Source organism: Lissotriton vulgaris, chromosome 3_2 (genome assembly GCF_964263255.1).
Source record: "Lissotriton vulgaris chromosome 3_2, aLisVul1.2, whole genome shotgun sequence".
Taxonomy (NCBI): domain Eukaryota; kingdom Metazoa; phylum Chordata; class Amphibia; order Caudata; family Salamandridae; genus Lissotriton; species Lissotriton vulgaris.
This window is the reverse complement of record NC_141690.1, coordinates 1,904,838-1,928,176: the sequence shown is the minus strand read 5'-3', so window position 1 is coordinate 1,928,176 and position 23,339 is coordinate 1,904,838. Positions and strand designations below refer to the sequence as shown.

The window sequence follows — 23,339 nt, the reverse complement described above, 5'->3', positions numbered from 1 at the left end:
CAATGTATGTCAAAAGTGTGACAAAATGAAGGCAACTTTAGGAAAGAACCATGTACGTGTAAAATGCTACTATTTCCAACCAGGCCTAACTCGGGCACATGCCATGGGTAATCCCTGTTACTCTATTAGCCTTTACAGGTTACAAACCAGGTGAATTTACAAGTTCAGCCCTAGACCACTGGTTGTAAATTTCTATTTCTCCAATCCATTTTTTGATGCACTTTATAGCATAGAAGGTTAGACGGTCCTGACATATGCCCATACATCTCAATTGAGGGTGCAGGTCGAATTAAACTTTAATTTCTTTTACTCCTACCATTGGGATATAATAATATTTACTTTGTCACCGAAAGGTAGTTTTCACCTATCCCCATTTCTCTCTACACTATTTCCTCTCATCTAACATCCATAAGTGCTCATAACACAGAATTATCCTGTAATCAACTTGTAAACGACTCATGGGTTCCCCTTACATACAGGTAGCAGCTTGTACCAGGATTCTTATACCAATGCCAGGAGGGGCCCAATAATGAAACCTGCTACCAGAGGTGGGTGAGGGCTTTTTGTCCTGAAAAAAAACAGTACTTGATTTGTTTGTCGATAGAGCTCCTATAGTATCGAAACTGATTTCTTTCTAAACCCTAGCAAGTAGTATTTTTATGGTTGCTTAAGCTGGAAGATTTTGATGACCTATATATCTGTTTCCTCTGGGAGCGAACACAGTCTACATTGGGGAAATATGTTATCAGTAATGATGAGTATTAGCATTGAATTAATTTTTGTACGACTACAATAATTTGACAGGAGTGAATCCTTTTGTAGTTAGGTATTAGAGATTTTTCGTTGGATGTATTGTTATTTCTGCATCCCAGTTTGAATTCACTTTGGCTATATTATTGGGAACTAGTAGACAAGTGTGATTCGACATACATCTGTTGAGAGGTACTGAGTATCAAGACAAGTAAGCTTCCTGAACCTTCTGCTTTGAAGATGTATGCTGTCTTTGCTATAAAATAAGAATGGCTCTCAATACTCTCTTATATAGAAGAGTATTTCAGGTAACCATTAAAATGAAGAAATGTACTCTCTCGTCTTTTTCCCTTCAATTGCCAATTTCAAATTATGTAGGTGATATCCTATTTTAGTTTGATGTCAGATAATCCTTTCAATGCAGCATTGACGAGAAATTCATGTTTTGAACATGTTCGAGATTCCCTTTGTTTTCATCAGTTTTTGGATAAATAGCTTTCAGAAAAAGTTCGCTGCCACCTCTGAGCAACATACAAAGGTTATTGATGCCAGTCCCTGCAAAGTGCAGGCAGAATCTCTGGCTTTCCACTTGCCAGTAAGGCAACTTTATAAAGTGGATAGATGGTCAAATCCACATTTATGCATGGATTTTTCGTCAAAAAGCAAGGATCAGTATGGCCAGGACATGCTTCCTTGATGCCTGAAGTGTGCCTTTCTTTCTCCCAAATGGTCCTTGCATAGTATTCTCTATTCACGGTTTGGAGTGGGAAAGAGACAGTCTGAAGAATAAAGAAGAGATAGATTCATGGTAGCTATGGTAATTTTATTCCTTAAGATGTCTTTCTTAACAAACACCTAACAAACATCCGCTATCAAAAACTCCCATGATCTCATCAACATATGTCGTAGAATATGAGTCAGGATAGTACATGTGGCACTCACAAAAGTGTTCTAGATATCCTTGGAAAGTAAGGGCACATGCACCAATGTCAGTGCATGCTTGCTCACGATCCCTCAGCATCTAGAAAGTAGTTACAGTATTTTTCCCACCAATAAGTAGTGATAGTCCCTACATGTTGGCATTGGGAGGGTGACTGTCTATAATCATTGCAAAGAGTATTTTCCTTGTTTTATTCACTATGTTGTATCTTAATGATGCTGTTTGTAATACATCTTGTCTTAATTGTCATTCTTTTTTGTCGTTAAGGATAAATCCCAAAGCCTAGCAGTGCATTCTGTAAGTACCTTAATGAACCTGGATGATGACATCATAGTGACTAATATGTATTCAGGGCTAACAGTTGCCCATATGTCGACACTGACAAATCAGTATACTTGCAACATTTTTGTATGCGGAATAAAATCAGCATCCAAAGCAGCAGAACTGCAAGACTTCTTCACACGCATGGAATGCAAAAGTATGTCTTTGTTATATTTTCTATTGTCGATGGATTTTTTGTCATAAAATATAAATCCAAAGTATGGTGAACCATATGTCTTTTCTCCTTAGTGGCTTACAATGTGTGCAATAAGTAACTCATATTATACTTAGTGTTGTATGTCACTATATTGAGCACAAAGGTATTGTGCTACCAAAATATTGTATTCTAGATATCTACTAAAAATATTGATAGGATAAGTATGTGACGGTAAGGAGAGACTTGATATTCTTAACTCTATATTTATGTGCCTTGGAGATATGCATATATATCAACAAGGTGCATACATGAGGGGGTATGTATCTTAAATCTATACTTTCTAGTTTGCTTCAAAAGATTTTGGAAATTAATATTCTGGGTACAGAATTGTAACCTTTAAACAGTGAAAAGGAAATAAATGCCTCTATATTTATTTATTATATACCCCCATTTTGGTCAGGAAATGTGTTTGAATGCATATATCGTATGATTCATACAACACGGCTATGCTTTCCTACCAGAGGATTTGGTGCTTGGAATGAGTACCTTTCAATATTGCTGCACCTTGAATGTAAATGCCCACATCACTAGCCCTGTCATTATAAAGGCCCCCTCATAGCTGGTCTGCACTTTTTTGTGAAAATGTTGTAAGTCCCATATTTTAACCCAGTTTAGAGAGAAGTGATAGGTAGAGATAAAAAAAAAGTGGCAATGATCTCCAAATGTCTCCTTTGAGGACATTGATGATAAGTTCTTAATTCTTTTTCTCAAAGCAGAATCATCTAATATGAAGTGTAGGGAAAAGTGACCTTAATAGATTCAGCAAAAATTAAGTTGATCAATGCCTACAAATAATATAACATCTGCCATGCGAAGTCCAGTGTATGCAGGAACAACAGGATAGCACATTATTTTGCCTATGCACCCACAGTCTCGCCATCAGTCCATCCGGACACTAAGGTCCCAGTTGAAAGGGGAGTAGAAGAGACACTCTGCTTTACCATTGAGGAACACTTTAAGGAAAAAAGGGCACACATTAGTTACACTTTCCTTATCAGCTGTGGCCTATCTGTGTTCCTGAGGGATGAAGTTACCTATCCAAGTGGTGTGCAGATGGGAAGCCAAAAAACACTGATGATTCCTAAGAGTCTCTTTCAAAATGTATGCCAGTGTCTTTGGGGATATTCTTGCATTCCTGGTGCTTTTCTGGATTGCCTTGTACAACTGCCTGTTACTTTCCTGATGCTTGTTGGTATTCGCTGGTTACACTTTATTTTACTTTTGTGATACCACTCGGGATCGCCTTTTGACACAACTCATTGATGTCCTGGCGAAATGCACACCATTTGCTCTTACACAGTATGGGCTAACCATATGGATTATCATTTGAGTTGGGATTAGAGATACTTGACCAGGATGTATATTCCGTTGTCACTGAGATATTGGTTTTGATGAGGTGGAATGGCTCCTTTGCCATCATAGTTGTTTTGGACTCAGAGCTTTTGCCAACTTTACGACATGCTCCTCATAATTAGCAACCCTAGTCTTTGAAAGAAGCTTTTACTGTAAGAAACTCTTTGTCTGTCATTATTAGTATAGTTGGCTTTAGCAGGTGAGCCATGAGGAGCTGGAGAGACTGGAAATTGATCAACTCCCCTGTCAACCTAAGACATTCTGGTACCTGGGGGTCAACATGTGTCACACTAAAAAAAGATCTTTTGGAAGGCAATCGTGGCAGAACCTTGGCAGCTCTGCAGAAGTCCTTGGGTTTCCGAACGTGCTTGCCTGTCTCCCCTATGGGCTGGGCCTCTATAGCGAAAGTGCTAATTTTGCCTTGGCTTCTTAATTTCTTTGCAGCGGTGCCTGTGATTCCGCCTGCGCTTTTTTCAAGGACCTGCAAAGTCTCCTCTGACCTGGCATGGGGGGGCCGTACAAATGGGTCTCTATACGTGCATTAAAACACCCGATTATGGTAGGAGTTATGGAGGTGCCTGACATGGAACGCTATTTTGGGGCAGCACAATTGCAGTGGTCCATGCGATATTTAGCTGGAGATACTGTAGGTGGGGGTAGATTTGTCATCGAGGATTTATACGGCATGGGGATACTGGAGTGAATGCTGTTACCAGGGGTCCCTCGCAGGGGTATGGGCAGACTGGCACATCATTGCCCTGTGGCGCACTACTGTATGCCCCTCGATTGCCCATAGGGAGTATGCCTGGGTTTAGGGCTCTGCTGGACGCCCATGACCTAGTCCCTTGGCGTGAGGTGGGTGTGATCTGCCTCAGGAACTTCTATACTGATGGGGCCCTACGCTCCTTTCAAGAGGTACAGGCCAGCACTGGCCTGGGAGCTGGCCAATTTCTGATGTCTAATGTCTTGATGCTAGATCTGGTTGGTGGGACGGGAGGCCCCTGTTGTTCATGCTGGGTTGCAGTGTATACTGATGCATGGTATGGGTCACAGAGCTGTAACAACGCTTTATGAGCACTGCCAGCAGCTGATGCAGATATGGCGGTGTTGAGCAAGCCCTGGTGGGATGCATGTCTGGGGACAGAGCTAATTCCAAGGCAGTGGGAAATGGCACTTGAACAGGTGAATCAGGTTTCTCATGATGCTCGCCTGAAGTTCACTCAGTTTAATTATTTCTTTGCACTTACTTTTCCCCTCATTGTCTTCACAGAATGTTTCTGAGACTGACTCCAGTGTGCCCTAGATGGGGCCATAATGATGCAACTTTTAGTCATATGGTGTGGGAATGTCTGGCGTTGCTGGCAACATGGGGACAGATTATGGCCTGGATTTCAGAGATGATTGATGTGCAACTCCAGGCTGATCCCCTGATTAGACTGTTGGGTGTCACGAAGTACAAGAGATGCTACAAGGGACTTATTTGAAGCTAATTTGCATTCATTTATGAGTCGTACAAATGTAACGCACTCTTGTGTATCCACAGGATAACCGTCTTATATCAACTGTAATTAATATTAACGGAAGGCAAAAAGAACATATAGAGCAAGAATCGTATTTAGTATTCAAAAAATTCTTTATACTGCAACAAAAGTAGGGAGACAAATACAAATGAAATAGGGCAGAGCAGTCATGAACAGAGATAAATCAAATTTTCACTACAGTTCATAACAAAAAACATCAACTCCAGATATTCAAAAAACACAACCAAAATTAATTAATAAACAAGGTTGTGGATAGGTGACAGAGCAACGTAACAGGAGATGATGGAGTGTCGACGTTTCGGTCTAGGTAGCAGTCGTCAGATAGACCATCATCAGGACGGTGTTTTTCTATGCAGGAAAAACTCCCTTGAATCCTAGGTTGGACCTTATGTGGGCACGAAAACAACTGAGGACGACGCGCCCATATGCCGGTTCACACTAGCGAAAGAACTTCTGACTTTAAGCCTTCACGTGAAATCCAACTATTAATCATAGTGTGCTTTGCCTAATTTCAAGTTGAGGCTCCGTGTAGGACACCCTTGCCACACGCTATTGCTGTTGCCTTCGCTACTGCCGCTTTCGTGCCCACATAAGGTCCAACCTAGGATTCAAGGGAGTTTTTCCTGCATAGAAAAACACCGTCCTGATGATGGTCTATCTGACGACTGCTACCTAGACCGAAACGTCGACACTCCATCATCTCCTGTTACGTTGCTCTGTCACCTATCCACAACCTTGTTTATTAATTAATTTTGGTTGTGTTTTTTGAATATCTGGAGTTGATGTTTTTTGTTATGAACTGTAGTGAAAATTTGATTTATCTCTGTTCATGACTGCTCTGCCCTATTTCATTTGTATTTGTCTCCCTACTTTTGTTGCAGTATAAAGAATTTTTTGAATACTAAATACGATTCTTGCTCTATATGTTCTTTTTGCCTTCCGTTAATATTAATTACAGTTGATATAAGACGGTTATCCTGTGGATACACAAGAGTGCGTTACATTTGTACGACTCATAAATGAATGCAAATTAGCTTCAAATAAGTCCCTTGTAGCATCTCTTGACTTAAACTACTTTGTGCCCAAGCCTACAAGGGTTTATTGGGTTTCCCTTGCCTTTAACACGAAGTACAAGAGGCACACCATACATTAAATGAATATCATACATTTGGCCATGGCCCTCTACAAGCGCCTCATAGCGATGTCATGGAAAGCTGTGCCTCCCCCTTCGGTGAAGTGTTGGCTCCAGGTAGTACTGAAGTGAGCACCACCTGTAGCTGATGTTATGGCAGGGGAAACTCGGGTGCGAGGCGGAGTTGGGGGTGCCACCCTATGGTTTGCATATGTACTTAAGCTACGAGCAAAAGTGGAGGCCTCAACATGAACAATGGTAGGTTTCAGAGGATCTCCTGCTCCCTACACTTTGTGACCCGCTCGGGGAAGTGTTGTCTCCCATATTAGGGCGAACAAAGCAATCACAGGGAGATGATGGACAGAGTGCTGAAACTTTATAAACACTCGCCCCCAGAGATAGATCTTGGTTGAATCCATCATCATTCTTTAGGTCACTTTGCCACTCCAGTTCAGACACAGCTATATGCAAATCAGTCTTGACCCTGTGCCTCACTGGAACAGTCCAGCCCAAACTACCAAGCCATGTCTTGCGTTCTGCCGGGCAGCGATTGGCAGTAGTCCCTTGCTTCTGCAGGACTCGTCTGGGGGTTTGCTCCCTTTCTGTCAAAGCAGTGGAAGCCTGGAACCCGCTCCCTGTGGAGCTTTGGAATACTCAGTACTAGGCTGTTCAAGAAGCAACTAAAGACCCTACTTTGTATTAAGCCCATTTAATCCCAGAACCTCTTCTGTCACGCACACCCCCTGTGCCGGGACACTCTTGAGTATCCGTGCGTGTTATAAATGGATTATAACATAACATTACCTACAATAGAGATGGAATTGACTCCTGTATCTTCTGGGCACTGAAATTCAATGGTGCTCTTTAGAGTTGTCTCAAACGTTTTTCTCCGGCTAGGACTTTTATTGCTGTATGGGCTAATAAAGAAATATATATATATTTTTTAAATAGTTTCCCTTAGCAGGCTTTAGATACTGTGAGAAGTACTTAAGCAGTTGCAGTATCTTTGAAAAACTGTGACAGTATTGTATCCAAAGCTATGCTGGAGATGTTAACCTCCATATACAAAGTTGTCATGGGGTATTTGGGGGAAGAAGGATGAATAGAGCAGTAGTGAAGTGGATTTTTAGAATCTAGGATGCCGTATTGGCATTATAACCCCACATGAACATTACCTTCTTCTTTAACAGTCAAGAGATGAGGCTACACAATCTTCAACATTCCTTTATGGTGTGGCTTCAACAGTTGGAGCAGCCTAGAAAATGCTAGAGCTCTGGCATGGAGGTTGTTGTTGCAGCAATTCTGCTCAGGAACAGAACTATTGTGGACAAGCACAAGCGCTACTCAGGGATCTTGCAAATAAGTACCAGACAAAACATTGGGCGCCATGTTGCAGGGATTCTGCTCAGGAAAGAACTATGCTTGGGACTATGGACCATCAGTAGATAGGGACTTTGTCACCAAATAATCTCAGAACTATGAGCCCGAGTCCGACTAGCTATAGTGTCTCACTTGTCCTCCTACTCATATCCAGCGAGACAAGTGGATTGACAACACTGAACACAATACCCCAGAACCTGTAAGGGATTGCGGTGGCAAGACACCCCCTTTTGCTCACACAGTCATACTTGTCCACAATAAGATATGATAGAGAAACGGATGAAGTTCGAAATGTTTATTTAAACTATTGTTCTCTAGAGTGCAGTATGCATGCCACAGTCAATGGGTTTAGTAGCGGACCCCATGCCCCCATGCCATACCTTAGCATACACCGATGGACTTTCTACATCTCTGACACAGCTGTAATCTTCTCTCAGAAAATATCGGTCTCTCTCTGTGTGTTACTGTGCATACCTATATCACAGAACTGATCCCAATAGATAGAGGAGTGAGACAGGGGTGCGTGCTTGCCCCCACCTTGTTCTCATTCTATATTAAAGATGTGGTTGGCTACCTACAAGAAACTGAAAACGACCCTCCCAAGTTGAGTGGGAACTTGGTTCCAGAGCTGCTATTCGAAGGCAATACCATTTTGATTTTGCAGACACCCAGGGGCCTGCAAAATTTACTGAGTGCTTTTAACAGATACTGCAATGCAAAATGCTTAGAAGTAAATACTGCTAATACTAAGTACATGGCCACAAATCCCCATAAAGGTTTTAGAAAGGACCTTAGGATGAATAATAAAAACTAGAATATGTGCCAAACTTCACTTATTTGGGTGTTTTGCTTGACTCAAAGTGGTCATGGAAATTGCAGGTAAACCACTCAGCGCTGCAACTTGCCCAGGGGGCGAGGGCTGACCTGAAAAAGTACAGCTTATCGTCAAACAAACCCTTGACACCGGCACTTGAGCTATACAAATGCAAGGCGCAAGCAGTAGCACTGTACGGATCAGAACTCTGGGGAATCAGTGATACCTCACAATTAACAAATGGGGAAAATACATTTGTGAGGAGATATTGAGGCTACCAACATCAACGCCACTCGTCCCAATGTTTCATGACCTGAATATAAAGCACATAGGTACGCTTGTGGGTAACACCAGAGCTAGCGGTATACAGCGAGAGTGCAAGAGAACTCTTAGCCATTGATAGCTGTCTCACTTTTCCTTTGCTAAGATTCGTTAAGAAATGGCTCACAGAAATAGGCCTTAGTTTGTACTGTGCTGAACCACATAATCTAACACCAAGTTGTAAAAATATATTGAAAAGAACGTATTGGTCATATATTCTAAATGCCCTTCATTGTAACCCAAGACTGGGAATGTTAACAATCCACTTTCTTTTTTAAATTTTTTTTTTTAATTCAAGTTGTTTTTATTGAAGTAGAAAACCAAAAGGAAAAACAATACAGTAATTCTTCCGTTACAGAAATGATTCGATTCAGCTATTGATGAACAATTACAAAAATGCAAATAATATAAAGTAAATCAACTCTTGCTTGCATCATCGATATACAGATACATATATAACACTCAATGTGTGGAGGTAGGTAGCGGCCTAGGCTCTAGAGGATGACAACAAACGTACTCTCAGATGCTAAAGGCCAATGTAACAAGATCACCATATAATGCATCAAGGTGGCTCATAGTGAAATGAGGATGCGTCTAGTGATTTCCACAGCTTTCTATTAGACGGACTCCATGTAGATGCTTGTAGTGCCGGATTATTAGCACCTCTCATAAATGATAACCACTCCTGCCAGATTTTGAAGTTTACCTCAGTCGCACTTTTCCATTTGCATTGAACCACTTTACACGCCAATGTTAGCATTAAGTCCAAGAGTAGGCGATCTTGATCATTTGATAACTGTGGGTCAAGCGCCCCTAAAATTACATATACAAAGTCCTGTACAGGCCTTATCTTGAATACGTGGTAAATGCAGTCAAATATTTTCCCCCAGTACACACTAACCCCCACATGCATCAAAGTCCCGTTTTGCGTTTCCAAATTTGCGATTTTTACCGAATCGCAAATATGGATTCGCAAAACGGGATGCATCACATAAAATGCATAATTTTTGCGATGCGGTAAAAATCGCAATTTTTACCGAATCGCAAAAATTATGCGAATTCAGAATTGCTAATTCGCTATTCCCATTGATTCCTATGGGCCGAAAGGCCCATAGGAATCAATGGAAATTGCGAATTCGCAATTTTGAATTCGCATAATGTTGATGCATTCCATGGGTGCAGGGGGGGGTCCAAAGGACCCCCCCCTGCACCCCTGAAATGTTTTTTTAAATGGATGTTTCACACACACATGTCCTAAGGACATGTGTGTCGGTAACATGACATTGTTTAAAATGTGATTTTGACCATTTTAAACATTTTTCGCAATTTACCGCGAGGTTCAACCTCGTGGTAAATTGCACTTGCAATCTTCAAGATCGCAATTTTTTAAAGAATGATGCATTGAATTTAAGGAATCGCAAAACTGCGATTCCTTAAATGCAATCGCATTTTTGAAAATCGCAAAATTAGCGATTTTCATGAAAAAGCAATGATGCATCCCAAAAAGCATTTTTGGAATCGCAAACGGCCGATTTTAAGGAATCGCACCGTTTGCGATTCCAAAAAGGCTTGATGCATGTGGGCATTAGAGAAGGACAGTTGAATAACATGTGGGCAAGATCACCCGAACCTGACTGGCCGTTCCAGCATGTAGGTGAATCCCTTAAATTACATTTGAAAAGCTTATCCGGAGTCCAAAATGCCCTGTTTATTAGCATGTATTTTGTTTGGAATAGGATGGGTGATACTTTGTGGGCAAGGGCCGTCTTATGAATCACCTCCCAGTCGAAATCTATTCCCGTTAAATTTGGTTCAGCTTCCCATTTCAATTCCACCTTTCTGTGAGTTTTCTTGGGCAAGGGCAATAATAGGTTATACACTCTAGAAACGAAGTGACCCGCATACATAAGACGTGGGAGATGATTTATTAACCATGGTGTTTAGGGAGAGAAATTACGGGCAGTTAGTATCGCTTTGATTTTCAAGAAATCATAAAAATCCATTGGAGTAAGATCATGCTTCCGTTGCAAAGTCGAGAACGGGAGTGGATCTTTATCGTCGTACAGATCCCTCACCAAGTTAATGCCCTTCTTGGACCATGAGTCCCAGAAGAGTTTATTGCCATTATGCTTGAGATAGGGATTTCTCCACAGGGACATAAAAGATGATTTAGCGAATGTCAACTTAGTTTTATGTGTTTGGTCAAGTCTAAGCAGGGCCCGCCTAGTATTTAGCATTATATATTTGGAGTGTGGTAAATGCGACAGGTCCATTGTGAGTAGGGTTTCAAGAGGAGTGTGGTCCACTAGTGATTCTTCAATATTAATCCATATTGGTGTATAGACTGGTGATTTTGTCAACCACTGAGCTCCCTGTTTACAAAGAAAGGCCGTCTGATAGTTCCTGAACGAGGGCAGACCCAGGCCGCCTTTATCTTTGGCTAATTGCAGCTTCTTTAGTGATACCCTGGCTTTCTTACCCCGCCACAGGAAACTACCAAACAGCTGATCTACCTTAGCAACAAAGTTGTTCGAGAACGTCATAGGGAGCATGCTGGCCAGATAGTTAACCAACGGAGTAGACATCATTTTGAGCGTCTCCGCTCTACCCCACCAGGAGAGGAATTTCGGAGACCACCCTTCCAGCAATGTGGATATCTTTTTAAGAGTCAGTTCTTCGTTTATTTTCAGGGTGGAGATCAAATCTTTATCAAAGTCTAACCCCAGATATTTAAAACACTTAGGCTGCCATGTAAGACCGGAGTCCCCAATGATTCCTTTATCACCAATATTGTTCAGGAGTTTGACCTCCGTTTTGTCTTTATTGAGTTTATAACCAGAAACCCTGGAAAATTCCTCAATATCAGTCATGAGTGCAGGTATGGCCTCCTCAGCCCTCTCTGACAGAACAAGCACATCGTCTGCATATGCCGTTAATTTAACCGTGCAATCCCCAAATGGAATGCCTGCGATGTTAGGGTCATTTCTTATATGATATAAGAACGGCTCAATTGCCAATAAGAACAATGAAGGAGATAGGGGGCATTCCTGCCTCGTGCCCTGCTTTAAACAGAAGGCGGCGGAAAAAGATCAACCAGACCTAACTCTTGCTGAAGGGCAGCAGTATAAGGACATTACCAGTCTTGTAAATGTTTCCCCCAAGTTAAATTTGTGTAGGACTGCTTCAAGGAAGGACCAGTCAACCTTGTCAAAGGCTTTTTCAGCATCCAGTGTTATTGCTGCCGTGGATGTGCCTAGGAATTTCGCCTTTTCTAAGACATGTGCCAGAATCCTTGTATTGTCACTGGACAACTTATTTTTAAGGAAGCCTGCTTGAGATGGATGGACTAACTGGGGAAGGACCTTCTGGAGGCGGGCGGAAAGCATCATAGCCAGGATCTTACAGTCTATATTAATCAGTGAAATAGGTCTATAATTTTTCGGGAGCGACGGGTCTTTTCCATCTTTAGGGAGTACTGCAATTATTGCTTCTGCCAGCGTGCCTCTGACCTCACCTGAGTTATTTATTTCTTGAAATAGATGTAGGAGGGGCTCGACTAATAGGGAGGGGAAGGTTTTGTAAAATTTAGCCGTAAAGCCATCCGGGCCTGGTGCCTTCCCTGGCTTCAGACTTTTAATTGCATTTTCTATTTCTAGGGCACTAATCGGGCCATTAAGACTAACCTGGTCCTCAGCAGAGAGTCGTGGAAGATCACATTCATCTAAATAACTCTTAATCCTGTCTTCCTCCACCGTTTTATTCTTTGCATAAAGGTCTTCATAGAATACTCTGAACACCTCTGTTTTTTGTCTGGATCCGAGTGTGAGGATCCTAAGGCATCTTTAATGACACTAATAGAATTCTTCTGAACCTTAAACTTCAAGTACGAGGCTAGACTCTTACCAGCTTTATTAGAGTCGCAGATCTTAAATCTCCTTCTTTTATCAAGCCAAACTCCCGCTCTCTCGCTAACTATTTTATTGTATTCGTATTTTTTATTCGCCAAGGCATAAAGAGACATATCATCCCTATCTTTCAAATGTTTACTCTCTAGGTTTACAATTTCACTCTCCAAGGACTCCAAATTCGCATTATAATTTTTGTTCATTGCTGATCTGATTTTGATACACACCCCCTTATGGTACTTTTCAAGGCATCCCATCTAATGAGATCAGATGTGTCCCCCTCTTTGTTGATCTGCAGATAAGAAGAGATCGCGGCTTGTATTGTGGACCGATGCTGATCATTACTTAGGATTTCATCATTCAGGCGCCAAGATGTCTGACGAGATGAGGGTTTGACATTAGCAATGGATAAGGAGATGCAAGAGTGATCAGACATTACTCGGGGTTCTATGGCAGTAGACTCTATTCTAGGGACCCCGTTCTGTGATATGAGGATGTAAACGATTCGGGAGTACGAATCATGTGGTGAGGAGTAAAAAGTATAGTCTCTCCCTGTGGGATTTTGAAGCCTCCACGCATCCACCAAGTGAAAGCGTTGACATAAATTGAGAAAGGCTTTATGTGATTTATTTGTTTTGAAGGGACAGTGGGAGTCTCTATCCAAAGTTGCATCCATTGGAAGATTGAAATCCCCGGCCAGTATGTGAACAGCATTATCCGGGATATTTTCAATATGCTTACTCAGATCCTCCCAGAAATTAAGTTCATTGGTGTTAGGAGCGTATATGTTCGTGACATAAAACTCTGTATTATCCCTTCTTAGTTTGGCCGTAACCCACCTCCCGTCTTCACTTGCTTCGGAGGACAAAAGCTCTACCTTAGATTTCTTCGCAACAAGTATCAAAACACCATTCTTTTTGTTCACAGCCTCTGCAGCCCACAACCTCATTATAAAACTTATTTCTCAGGTGGTAGAACTGCTTAGTCTTAAGTTTCGTCTCCTGTAGCAAAACAATGTCACCTCTCAATCTCCGTATATAGTCTAAAATCTTTTGTCTCTTGACAGGTTGGTTCAGACCGTTAACATTAAGAGATAATATCTTCAGTTTGTCCACATTACACACCCCCAACGGAGTATTGATTGTACTATGTGACATCAGTAGGTCGTACCTTCATAGCGATAATTATATATCTCACGTGGTACAAACAGTAGCATGACAGAGAGACTGAGATCCTTGAGATCTATAAGGCCCATGTGTACGATAATACGATAGTAGAGCCCACAACCTTCCCCACCCCCAAGCATTAATACAATAAAGACGATGCAAGCACGAAGAAGCAAAAGCAAAAAACATAGAACACACATCCCAACCCAAAATCCTCTCAACCCCCCACCCTCCCCACCCCACCTGTACGTAGTAGGCATGGTGACTGAAGAGAGATTGCAATGCATCCTCCCCGTGCGTGTACACTTCAGAAAAAGATTGGAACAAATGAACTATCACATCAGACCTGTGGTTTGCTGCTAACTAAGGCAGCATAGGCAAACTAACATCTAGGAACCAACATCTTATGGACCAACATAAGGGACCTCTTGTGAAAGAACTGTGAATATCATAGCTTCCTAACGGTCTTAGGGCGAATTAAGAAAACAACAACATGCCCCACTATTGTAGACCTTCGTAATACCAAATGGAAGCGTACCAGCTTGTAGTCAGATTCTCATTACCTGACGTTCATTATATTAGTAGGCAATAATAGAAACATTCTCCGTATCCAAAAGATCAATAACAATTGCAATCATCAGAAAGGCCACTCAATGGCAAGAGAACTTTAAGCAGAGTCTAGTACATTCAAATACCCCTCCATAGTGAGGGAGAGGAACACATATGAAAGTTGCATGGGATACGTGGACGAAGATCGTTCACTTGTAACCTGAGGCCGAAGCCTGATCCGCTGAACCCTCGGGGTTGCTTGTTTCCATGTCTAAATCTTCAGGGCCATCTAGCATGCGTTTCAGTTTCAGGGGATCGGAAAAAATGTGTGGAGAACCTTGGATAATCACACGATATTTTGCTGGGCCCATAAAACCATATTGGAAGCCCCTTTTCTTCAACAGCGGTCGGAGGGCCAAGAACGCCTTCCTAACGTCCACCGTCTCTTTGCTATAATCCTGTGAAATGTAGATTTTAGCAGATTTCCACACAATATGGTGTTTTTCCGCATAAAGCTGAGAATTTGCTCTACATGTTGGTAGCGTAGTGGCTTACAAACAATAGCTCTAGGGCCTTTTTGATTCTTATTTATCCTGCCCGCCACTCTATGGGCCCTATCAAATTCCAACGGGTGATGAAAGGTCATGTTGGTAGCTTTGGTGAACCAAGATTCTAAAAAGGCCACACAGTTCCCATGTTGATCTTCCGAACCTTCCGGAATTCCAAAAATACGTAGATTCCCCCTTCTGTTCCTGTCTTCCAACTCAGCGAGTTTCCGTGTCGTTTGGTCCGCAGCTATGCATAGACGTTTGATGGCATTACATGACTTGACTTCCATGTCCTCGAGTCTGCTAAACCTGGATTCTGCTTCTACCAGTTTTGCATTGGTGTCACGGTTATCTTGCCTGATTGCCGCAACTTCCTCTTTGGTCGCTTTTGCCAGATCCCTTACTTCATCCAATCTGTTCAGTATCATTTCTATCGGATCGGGGTTTTTCCCCCCTTTGCTGGGTGAATTCGGATTCGACTGGTCAGATTTAAGCCTCTTCAAGCTTTTCGCTAGCTCTTTATTATCTGCCATGGCTGTTTGTGGCGTAGATTCCTTTAATCGTTTTGGATGGTCTCCCTATACTTCCAGCCGCCCCCTATGGACTGCTTACGGTCGCTGGTCTCTCTGACTCCTTCGTCTAGCTTAGTACAATTAAATGCACAATTACCAATTAAATCCACCTAAGAGCTGATATGATGTTCGCTCTATCTGTTCGCTTCCTATGTTTGTTTAGTCGCCGTGAGGAAGTGCACACTTTCATATGATGCCGGAAGCTTGCGCCGCCATTTTGAGAGCCACCATGTGCGTGAAGGCCTTGCACAAATAGAGACACGTTATCAGCCTAACTGTTGCATATATTCTAAATTGCGTCCCAAAAAACTTGATTGCATAGCTACTTGATGCCTCTGTGTATTAGTAGCGAGCCACACAAGTCTAAGTCTAGGCCTCCACTGAATTTTAAGTCTATAACCTCATGGTGCAGCACAGGACTCAATCGCAGGTCTACAAGTCCCCAGGCATTGATTCCACAGCCATTTATCCAGTCAAGAAGACCCTGCTTTTCATGTGCCACAACAATCACAGCCGTTTTCTATATTGCCGTTTCCGGTTTGGGACCATACTGCTGCATTGCCTTGCATTCATGCCAATATTGCCACTATTGTGAAAATTGTACATGCGCCAGCCGTTACTGAACAGATGGGTGAGTCGACCTTATTTCTTTCCCGCATAGCGGGCGCGGTAAACAGCAGCGCCTAAGCAAAACATTGCACTTCGTAAATTCAAGCCACCCTCCTTTGGTCGCTAGTGGCGCACATCTTTATTTCTCTCACTGGCTGGAGAAGAATCGGCTCTAAATACATTCTATTCTTCGTGTGCCGATGCACAACAATAAAGAACAGGGATTCTTCGTTTAAGAAGTAGTGTACGCCGCCATCTTGTGTGCGTGAGTAGCGCTAGCGTTTCCTCACGTGTCTAATGTCTCCCGTTAGCGGTTGTAGTACTCACGATTCTCCTCTTAGTTCTGACCGTCCACCGCTGCCCCCAGCGATCATTCCGATCCCAGTCAGGATCTTTATGTTTTCGTCCGCCGACACTCTGGGCAGCCACACCGTCTTCTCGTCCGCCTCACTCGCTGCAGCCACCGGAGCGGAACATTCGGAGCAGCCGAAACACCACTTCCCAGCAACAGAAATCTTCAAGCATACCCTCTAAATGCTCCTCTCACATTCCGGTTGCCGATTCATCGACATGTATCGGTGTCGGAGCGGTAAAACACTCCCCACATTCGTTTGTCGACCTCCGCATGGGCAGAGAGACTTACAAAGCCGCCATCTCCCTCGATCATACAGATTCGGTATTTAAGAGTAGGTAAGAGTAGGTAAATAGGAAGGAGGCAGATGTAGGTAATTTTTATTTTACAATTACCGAATCTGTATGATTCGGTATTTACCGATTCGGTAAATACCGAATCGGTATTTCCCATTGATTCCTATGGGCCTTGAAGCCCATAAGAATCAATGAGAAATACTGATTCGGTATTTACCGAATCGGTAAATACTGAATCTTGCAAGGGGGAACAGGGTGTCACTTTGACACCCTGTAGCACCCCAATTCCAGGCTTGTGTGCCATGTGGCACACATACATGCCCTAAGGGCATGTCTGTGTGTCACATGGCACGGGTGTGCATGCACAGATGTGCATGTACACCTGAATTCAGTATTTTACCACCCAAAAGGATTGGGTGGTAAATACCGACTCCTAAAGGGCCTGTGGCACTCTTTGAAGTTCCAGCTACATCTGGATTTACTGAATCGGTAAATATACCGATTCGGTATTTTACCGATTTGGTAAATTTACCGAATCGGTAAAATATAGGCCCCCTACATTAGAAAACCCTAATACCGGTCGGTAACGGCCGAATTCGGCCGTTACCGACCGGTATTAGGGCTCCTACATCTGGCCCTAGACTCCTTGCTCTAGAAAAAGAAAGAGCAGAGAAGGACCTAGGACCCATCAAAGGGATAGTCCATACATTTGAAAATGGTGAAGATATCACCAAATAGTTCACAGCCTTTGAGAGGGCTTATGTAGCCAGGAAAGCGAAGACGGCTCACTGGGAGGGGGGTGTGGGGGGCAGGGGGGGAGTCCTCCTTTGCGAACTGTTCACCGGTGCAGGGATAGACCCCTAACTTTTCTGGGGCAGAAGCTGAGTCTGATGAACGCTTGAAGAGTACCCTGATTGAGGAATTTGGAAATATTACTGAAGAGTGCAGAATTAAATTCAGGGGGGGGTCAGAAATCTCAGAGTCAGTCCTGGGTGGAATTTCTAGTCTGCTCAGTAAAAACACTAGGGGGCTGGTTGACTGGAAGTAAAGTTTAGGACTATGAGGGACTTTATAATATGTTTATGAAGGAACACATTTTAAGTAACTGTACAAATGAAAAGTTGCATCAGTATCTGGTAAACCTAGGTCCAATTTCTCCTCAAGAATTGGGAAAGGAGTTGTCCACTGGGTCAAGACAAGGGAGACAAAGACAACCACTGAGGGTGATCAATAGAAAGGGGCTACAAAGCCTCCCCAGGGGAAATAGGGCGCGCAGCCTAAAGATGAAGAGTCTTCTAAAGACCCCGAAAATCCTGTTCAGCGTTGGTGGGCCCAAGAACTCTTCCCAGCCCACTGGTGGGTAGAAGGGAAAAACTTTGATCCTGCTATGGCCTGATGTTTCCACTGTAACAAAAAGGGACACCGCATTAGAGATCCTGGCTGTTTCAACAAGCAAGCCCTTATCCTTGAATGGCAAATCTCCAGATGGGATCAGTGGCGTGCCCTAAACAAATCAGTGCACATAGATGCTACACTATGCTCCAGAGGTGTAGTAGTAATTATGGCAACCCTAGCTGCATGGCCCACAAACTTAAATAAGTACCTGCAGTCCCCTAAGACCAATGGGTCAAGTGTAGAAGCCCTGATGGATACAGGAGCCAGTGTCACTATTGTGGGAGAATCACTGGTTTCCCCAGGACAATTCCTAACTGGGAAATCTTTCTAAGTAACCAATGCTGATAATGACACTGTAGTCCAACCCATGGCTATGTCAACATTATATTGGGGAGGGGTTACTGGTCTGAAACAGGTAGGGGTCCCTCCAAAGCTACCAGTCTCTTTTTCTGCGTGGAAATGATCTGGATACCTCAGCATGGGCACAGGTACAAAGAAGAACCCATGCAGCAATGCTTGCTGAACGTCCCTGAGATAGTGTGTGTGAAAGCAAGAGCACAATGCCTAGCACAGGGTGGAAAAATAGAATTTAAGCCTGGAATGATGGCCCAACCTCCCATGAGAAAAGATAGGAAGACTGGTGAAACAGAATCCACACAGCAAAAGGATCAGGACCCCTATCCTCAGGGAGAGGACTTTTCTGATCGATACATCTGCCAGTGGATTCCTCACCTTGTGAATATCCCCTTGTGTCAGCAACATTCGGAAATTCTTTCGTAGCTTCGCGTCGACGTGGGCGACGTCATAGAGGCACGGCATCGCGCGCGACTCCGCTGACGTCACCGACACCATATTGTCTTACTGAACATTACTCTACCTACTGCTGAGTTTAAGTCGAATATTCTCACAGAGGTCCTTCATTCACCATCATATTAGGCGCCGGCGTGGGCCCAATATGGTGTGGGTGACGTCAGCGGAGTCGCGCACAATGCCGTGCCTCTATGACGTCGCCCACGTCGGCGCGAAGCTACGAAAGAATTTCCGAATGTTGCTGACGCAAGGGGATATTCACATGGTGAGGAATCCACAGGCAGATACTGTATCTACCAGAAAAAGCGTTACCGAAGGTAAGTAACTGAGCCCATGGAGCTTGAGCCTTATGAGGTAAAGCTCTTGGGCCCAGGGGGACCCTTTAGAGAACAGCTGTGCCTTGAGCAGCAGGTCGGCCCCTTTCATGAACGTCTGAGGCAGCAAGCTGCTGCACAGGAGCAGGGAGATGTGAGTGGCTCCCACAGGGTCTATTGGAAGGAGGGACTCATGTACACTGAGGCCAGAGACCCCAAACCTGGTCTCACTAGGAGAGTGGTAGTGCCTCTGATGTATAGGAAGTTTCCGCGCACATTGGCCCATGTCATCCCCTAGCTGGACATCTGGTCCAGCCAAAAACCTGGGAAAGGCCGGTCAACCACTTTTATTGGCCACTTATGTCTCAAAAAAGTTAAGGACTTTGTAAGCTCCTATGTCACTTGTCAATCCCGTGGCAAAACAGGTGGACACCCAAAGGCCTCCTTAATTCTGCTACCAGTGGTTGGGGCTCCCGTTGAAAGGGTAGGTGTGGATCCACCAGAACCTCCCTCCCACTGCCTCAGGAACCAAATACATACTAGTAGTAGTGGATCAAGCTACCAGATATTCTGAAGCCATTCCCTTGAGTCTACCACAGCTCCTGCAGTAGCTAAGGCCCTCATTGGTATCTTCACCAGGGTGGAGTTTCCTAAGGAGGTAGTATCAGGCCGAGGTTCCAACCTCATGTCTGCATAACTGACACACATGTGGGATAAGTGTGGAGCGGTCTATAAGTTCACAACACTTTATCACCGCCAAACCAATGGCTTTGTGTCATGGTTCCTGCCCTACCGGGAGGGGAGCGTGCTGTCGAAAGAATGGTGGACAGAACTTGCTCCCAATGGTCTCCCTTTTTCTTCTCAGCAGGATGACTAGTCAGTCAACACCGACCCCGAACTGGGAACATATACCTATACAATATGGTCCGGTCCCTTTAATTGCAATACACCTACTGATGACGCCACGTCCTCGGCATACTTCATCTACTCAGGATGAATAAGGGAGGAGGAGAGCTGGAAGGGGATGGAAGAGACCCACAGGAGAGACAAAAGCGCTTGTGAGGAGGACGCCCCTGGAAGGACGCCAGAAAACCCAGCCGAGGGAGAAATGCGCCTGAAAGAAGCCCGAGAGGGAACCGAGAAGCCTGGAAAGCCAGGAGGCCACCGGCTCAGCGCTTCGCCCTGCCACTTCCCAGAGGAACATGGCTCAGGTTGCGGGGTGGGTTGGGAAGAGGAAGAAGTCCGATGCATAGAACGGTTCTCATTCTCTCTCAATTATTACCCACGGCTTCCCCATTCCTGAACACCAGCACTATAGTTCTTTCGTACGGCAGCACACGAAACGGGTGATCCCTCACTCCCTTCCCTTTCGGCATCAAATAAGAAAAGGCAGAGACAGCCTACTCCTTTCTTTTCCTTTTTTTTTTCTTTTATGTTCCTAGGCAACGGAGGCCCTTACCCCATTGAAGAGAACCTGGAGTGTCATCTAAGGCGTGGATAAAGACGTATCATCCATACCCAAAACCAAAGGCTTTGGCTGCTAAAAGGAGAAAGCTCTATCAAACAATAAAACCTTGTTTAACCCCACCTAGTCGCAAGTGTGATAAGTCTACATTGTTACAACTTAGTGGAGAATGCGGGCAGCCGGCCATTAGTAATACAATAATGGATGTCCTAATACAGCAGTTGGTGAAAAACCAGGAGAGACTAGAATGGGCCATGGAGCAGCAAATGACCTCGGCCCAGGCAGACCGACATACCCTTAAAAATACAATGACCGCAAAAATGGAAGACTTACAGAAACTTTTGACTGAACAAACCCCTACCATGCTCTGGGAAACCCGTGGTATTCCCCAGAATCCCTCAGGCATTGCATTGCAGAAATATGTAAATGACGAAGATCCTGACGCCTTTCTTTTAAACTTTGAAAGGGCGGCCAGAGGGCCTGCGGTTGGCTGGTAGAAAAATGGCCGTTCTTTTTAGCCCCTCTATTAACCGGCGAAGCTCAAGCCGCATACCAGGTGGCAAAAGCCACCGGGAACACCCCCTATGCAGAAATTAAGGAAATCATCCTGGATCATCTAGGAATGGATGTGGAGACCTTCAGGGTACGATTCAGGAAGGAAAGAGGAACTACCAGGTAAAACCCCAAAACATTGTTCTTTCGGTTAAAAGCCACGGCTGACAAATGGTTGAGGCCCAGCGAGAGCAGTAAGGAAGAGATAATGAATCGCATTTATCTCGCGCAATATCTAGAGGCTCTTCCGTTCAACACCCAAATGTGGCTCCGCCGGCATACACAGCTCACCATAGAGCAGGCTGTCAAGATGGCCACCACCTTCTCACAGGCCCAACCCCGGTCAATTCCTTGGGAGACAGAAAAAACAAACAGACCTATTCAAGGAAAGGCGGAGAAAAAGAATAAAAGACCCCCGCCTGGACCTCTACGAAGCAGACCCCTGAAGGTTGACGTCCCCCCATATAAAGGACCACAATGCTCCGACTGTGGTGATTGGGGCCACATTGTCCGCATATGTCCCCGGAAAAAGCAAACAGAAGAACCTATGGAAGTAGGGTATATCCCTAAGTCCATCATGTACACTGCCGAACTTGGTAGCGCTTTCTATGTAAGAGTTGAGGTGAATGGGAAAACAGTAAAGGCACTCCTGGATTCTGGGTGTAGACAGTCAGGAATTCAAGGGGATCTAATAAAACCCACACAGATCATACCAGATGCACTGGTTCACATTAGATGTGTAAATGGAGATCTAAAACCATATCCCATAGCCAAGCTAACGATTACCCAGTCTACGGGCTCTCCCCATGCTGTTAGCGTGGGTGTTTTAGCCAATCTACAATGCAAAAAAATTCCTAGGCAGTTGCTAGAATTCAATTGACATTAATCATAACACGACAACATGTATGGGGGATGACCCAAGCTCAGTGCAGTAGAGTCACAACTATTTAAAACATATAAGGTTCTTTTGTTAAGATTGTATCTAAAATTAGAAACATGGTAAAAAACACACAATACATATATTCAAACACATAAGTGCATAATACATCTGATGCAATGTATTTACCATAAGTCACGATAGGTGAGCACTAATTCACAAAGAAATATGTATATATATAATATTTAGACATATACATACATAATATCAACATATATAAAGAACAGACAAGATAACATGAAAAATGATATGAAGTGGCTGAGTGATGAAAGTTCTCAACGCGCGTTTCGGCACAAAGTGTGCCTTCATCAGGAGGGCCACAAGAAGTATGTCAGAGATGGACTAGGTTTGTGGATACAAGAACTATTTTAGATGGAGGGTCCACACGCGCCAGGATATCAGTAATGTTGTCAGCGCTGAAACTGGCAATCTTGCTGTGAACGTGAATGGAGAAGATCAGCACTCATAGGGTTTAAGTATGTACAGGACAGCTATGGAATAGCCTCAAATTCACAGGATGTCGTCTTTTCTAATTGGTGAATCTTCATGCAGTGAGGCTGCACTCTGCGAGACGCAAGACATGTGATAAGGCCAAGTTTGTCACTGTGGGTACTAGCCCGAGTTTACAGGCGATGGGATGCCGAAACTTGGAATACTGCCGTATTTTTCAACAGGAGCAATGTGGGTGAAAAAGGAGGGTGAGGAGGTATTTGGTTCCCGTGATGCCTGATCTAATAATGTGTCTAATCACATGCAAATCCATGAAGAAGGAACGCTCATGGATGCTTACCAAAAAGTAAGTAGGCAGTAGCAGAGACAGCGCAAAAATCGCATGTCCAATGTGGTAGAAGTACGAGGAAGTGGTAAGGGGGCAAGAGAGGGATGAACATCCTGATGAACTCGTACTATCGCTACTTGTGGGGTTCATTATCGGGGGACGCCACTACTGTTTTAGCCAATCTACCAGAAGAGCTGATATTTGGGACAGATAACCCTGAGTTCCTTGGGATGTTCCTAAAGACCGTTCAGGGGAAGAAGGAGGGGGATAGAGGTTGTGGTTTAGGGGAACCAGCACTCCCAGCTATCCTCACTCCTGATCC

The 23,339-nt window shown here is 43.8% G+C and overlaps 1 protein-coding gene across 2 annotated transcripts in view; it reads left to right on the top strand.

The window, feature by feature from the left end:
• The window catches only part of NSUN7 (NOP2/Sun RNA methyltransferase family member 7), a 1,179,115-nt gene that overhangs the window by 794,119 nt on the left and 361,657 nt on the right, over nt 1-23,339 (top strand). For both annotated transcript variants that reach the window (XM_086963929.1, XM_086963930.1), the window contains one exon: nt 1,958-2,168. In XM_086963929.1, coding sequence (XP_086820055.1) covers nt 1,958-2,168 — 211 coding nt within the window. The remainder of the gene's footprint in view (nt 1-1,957; nt 2,169-23,339) is intronic.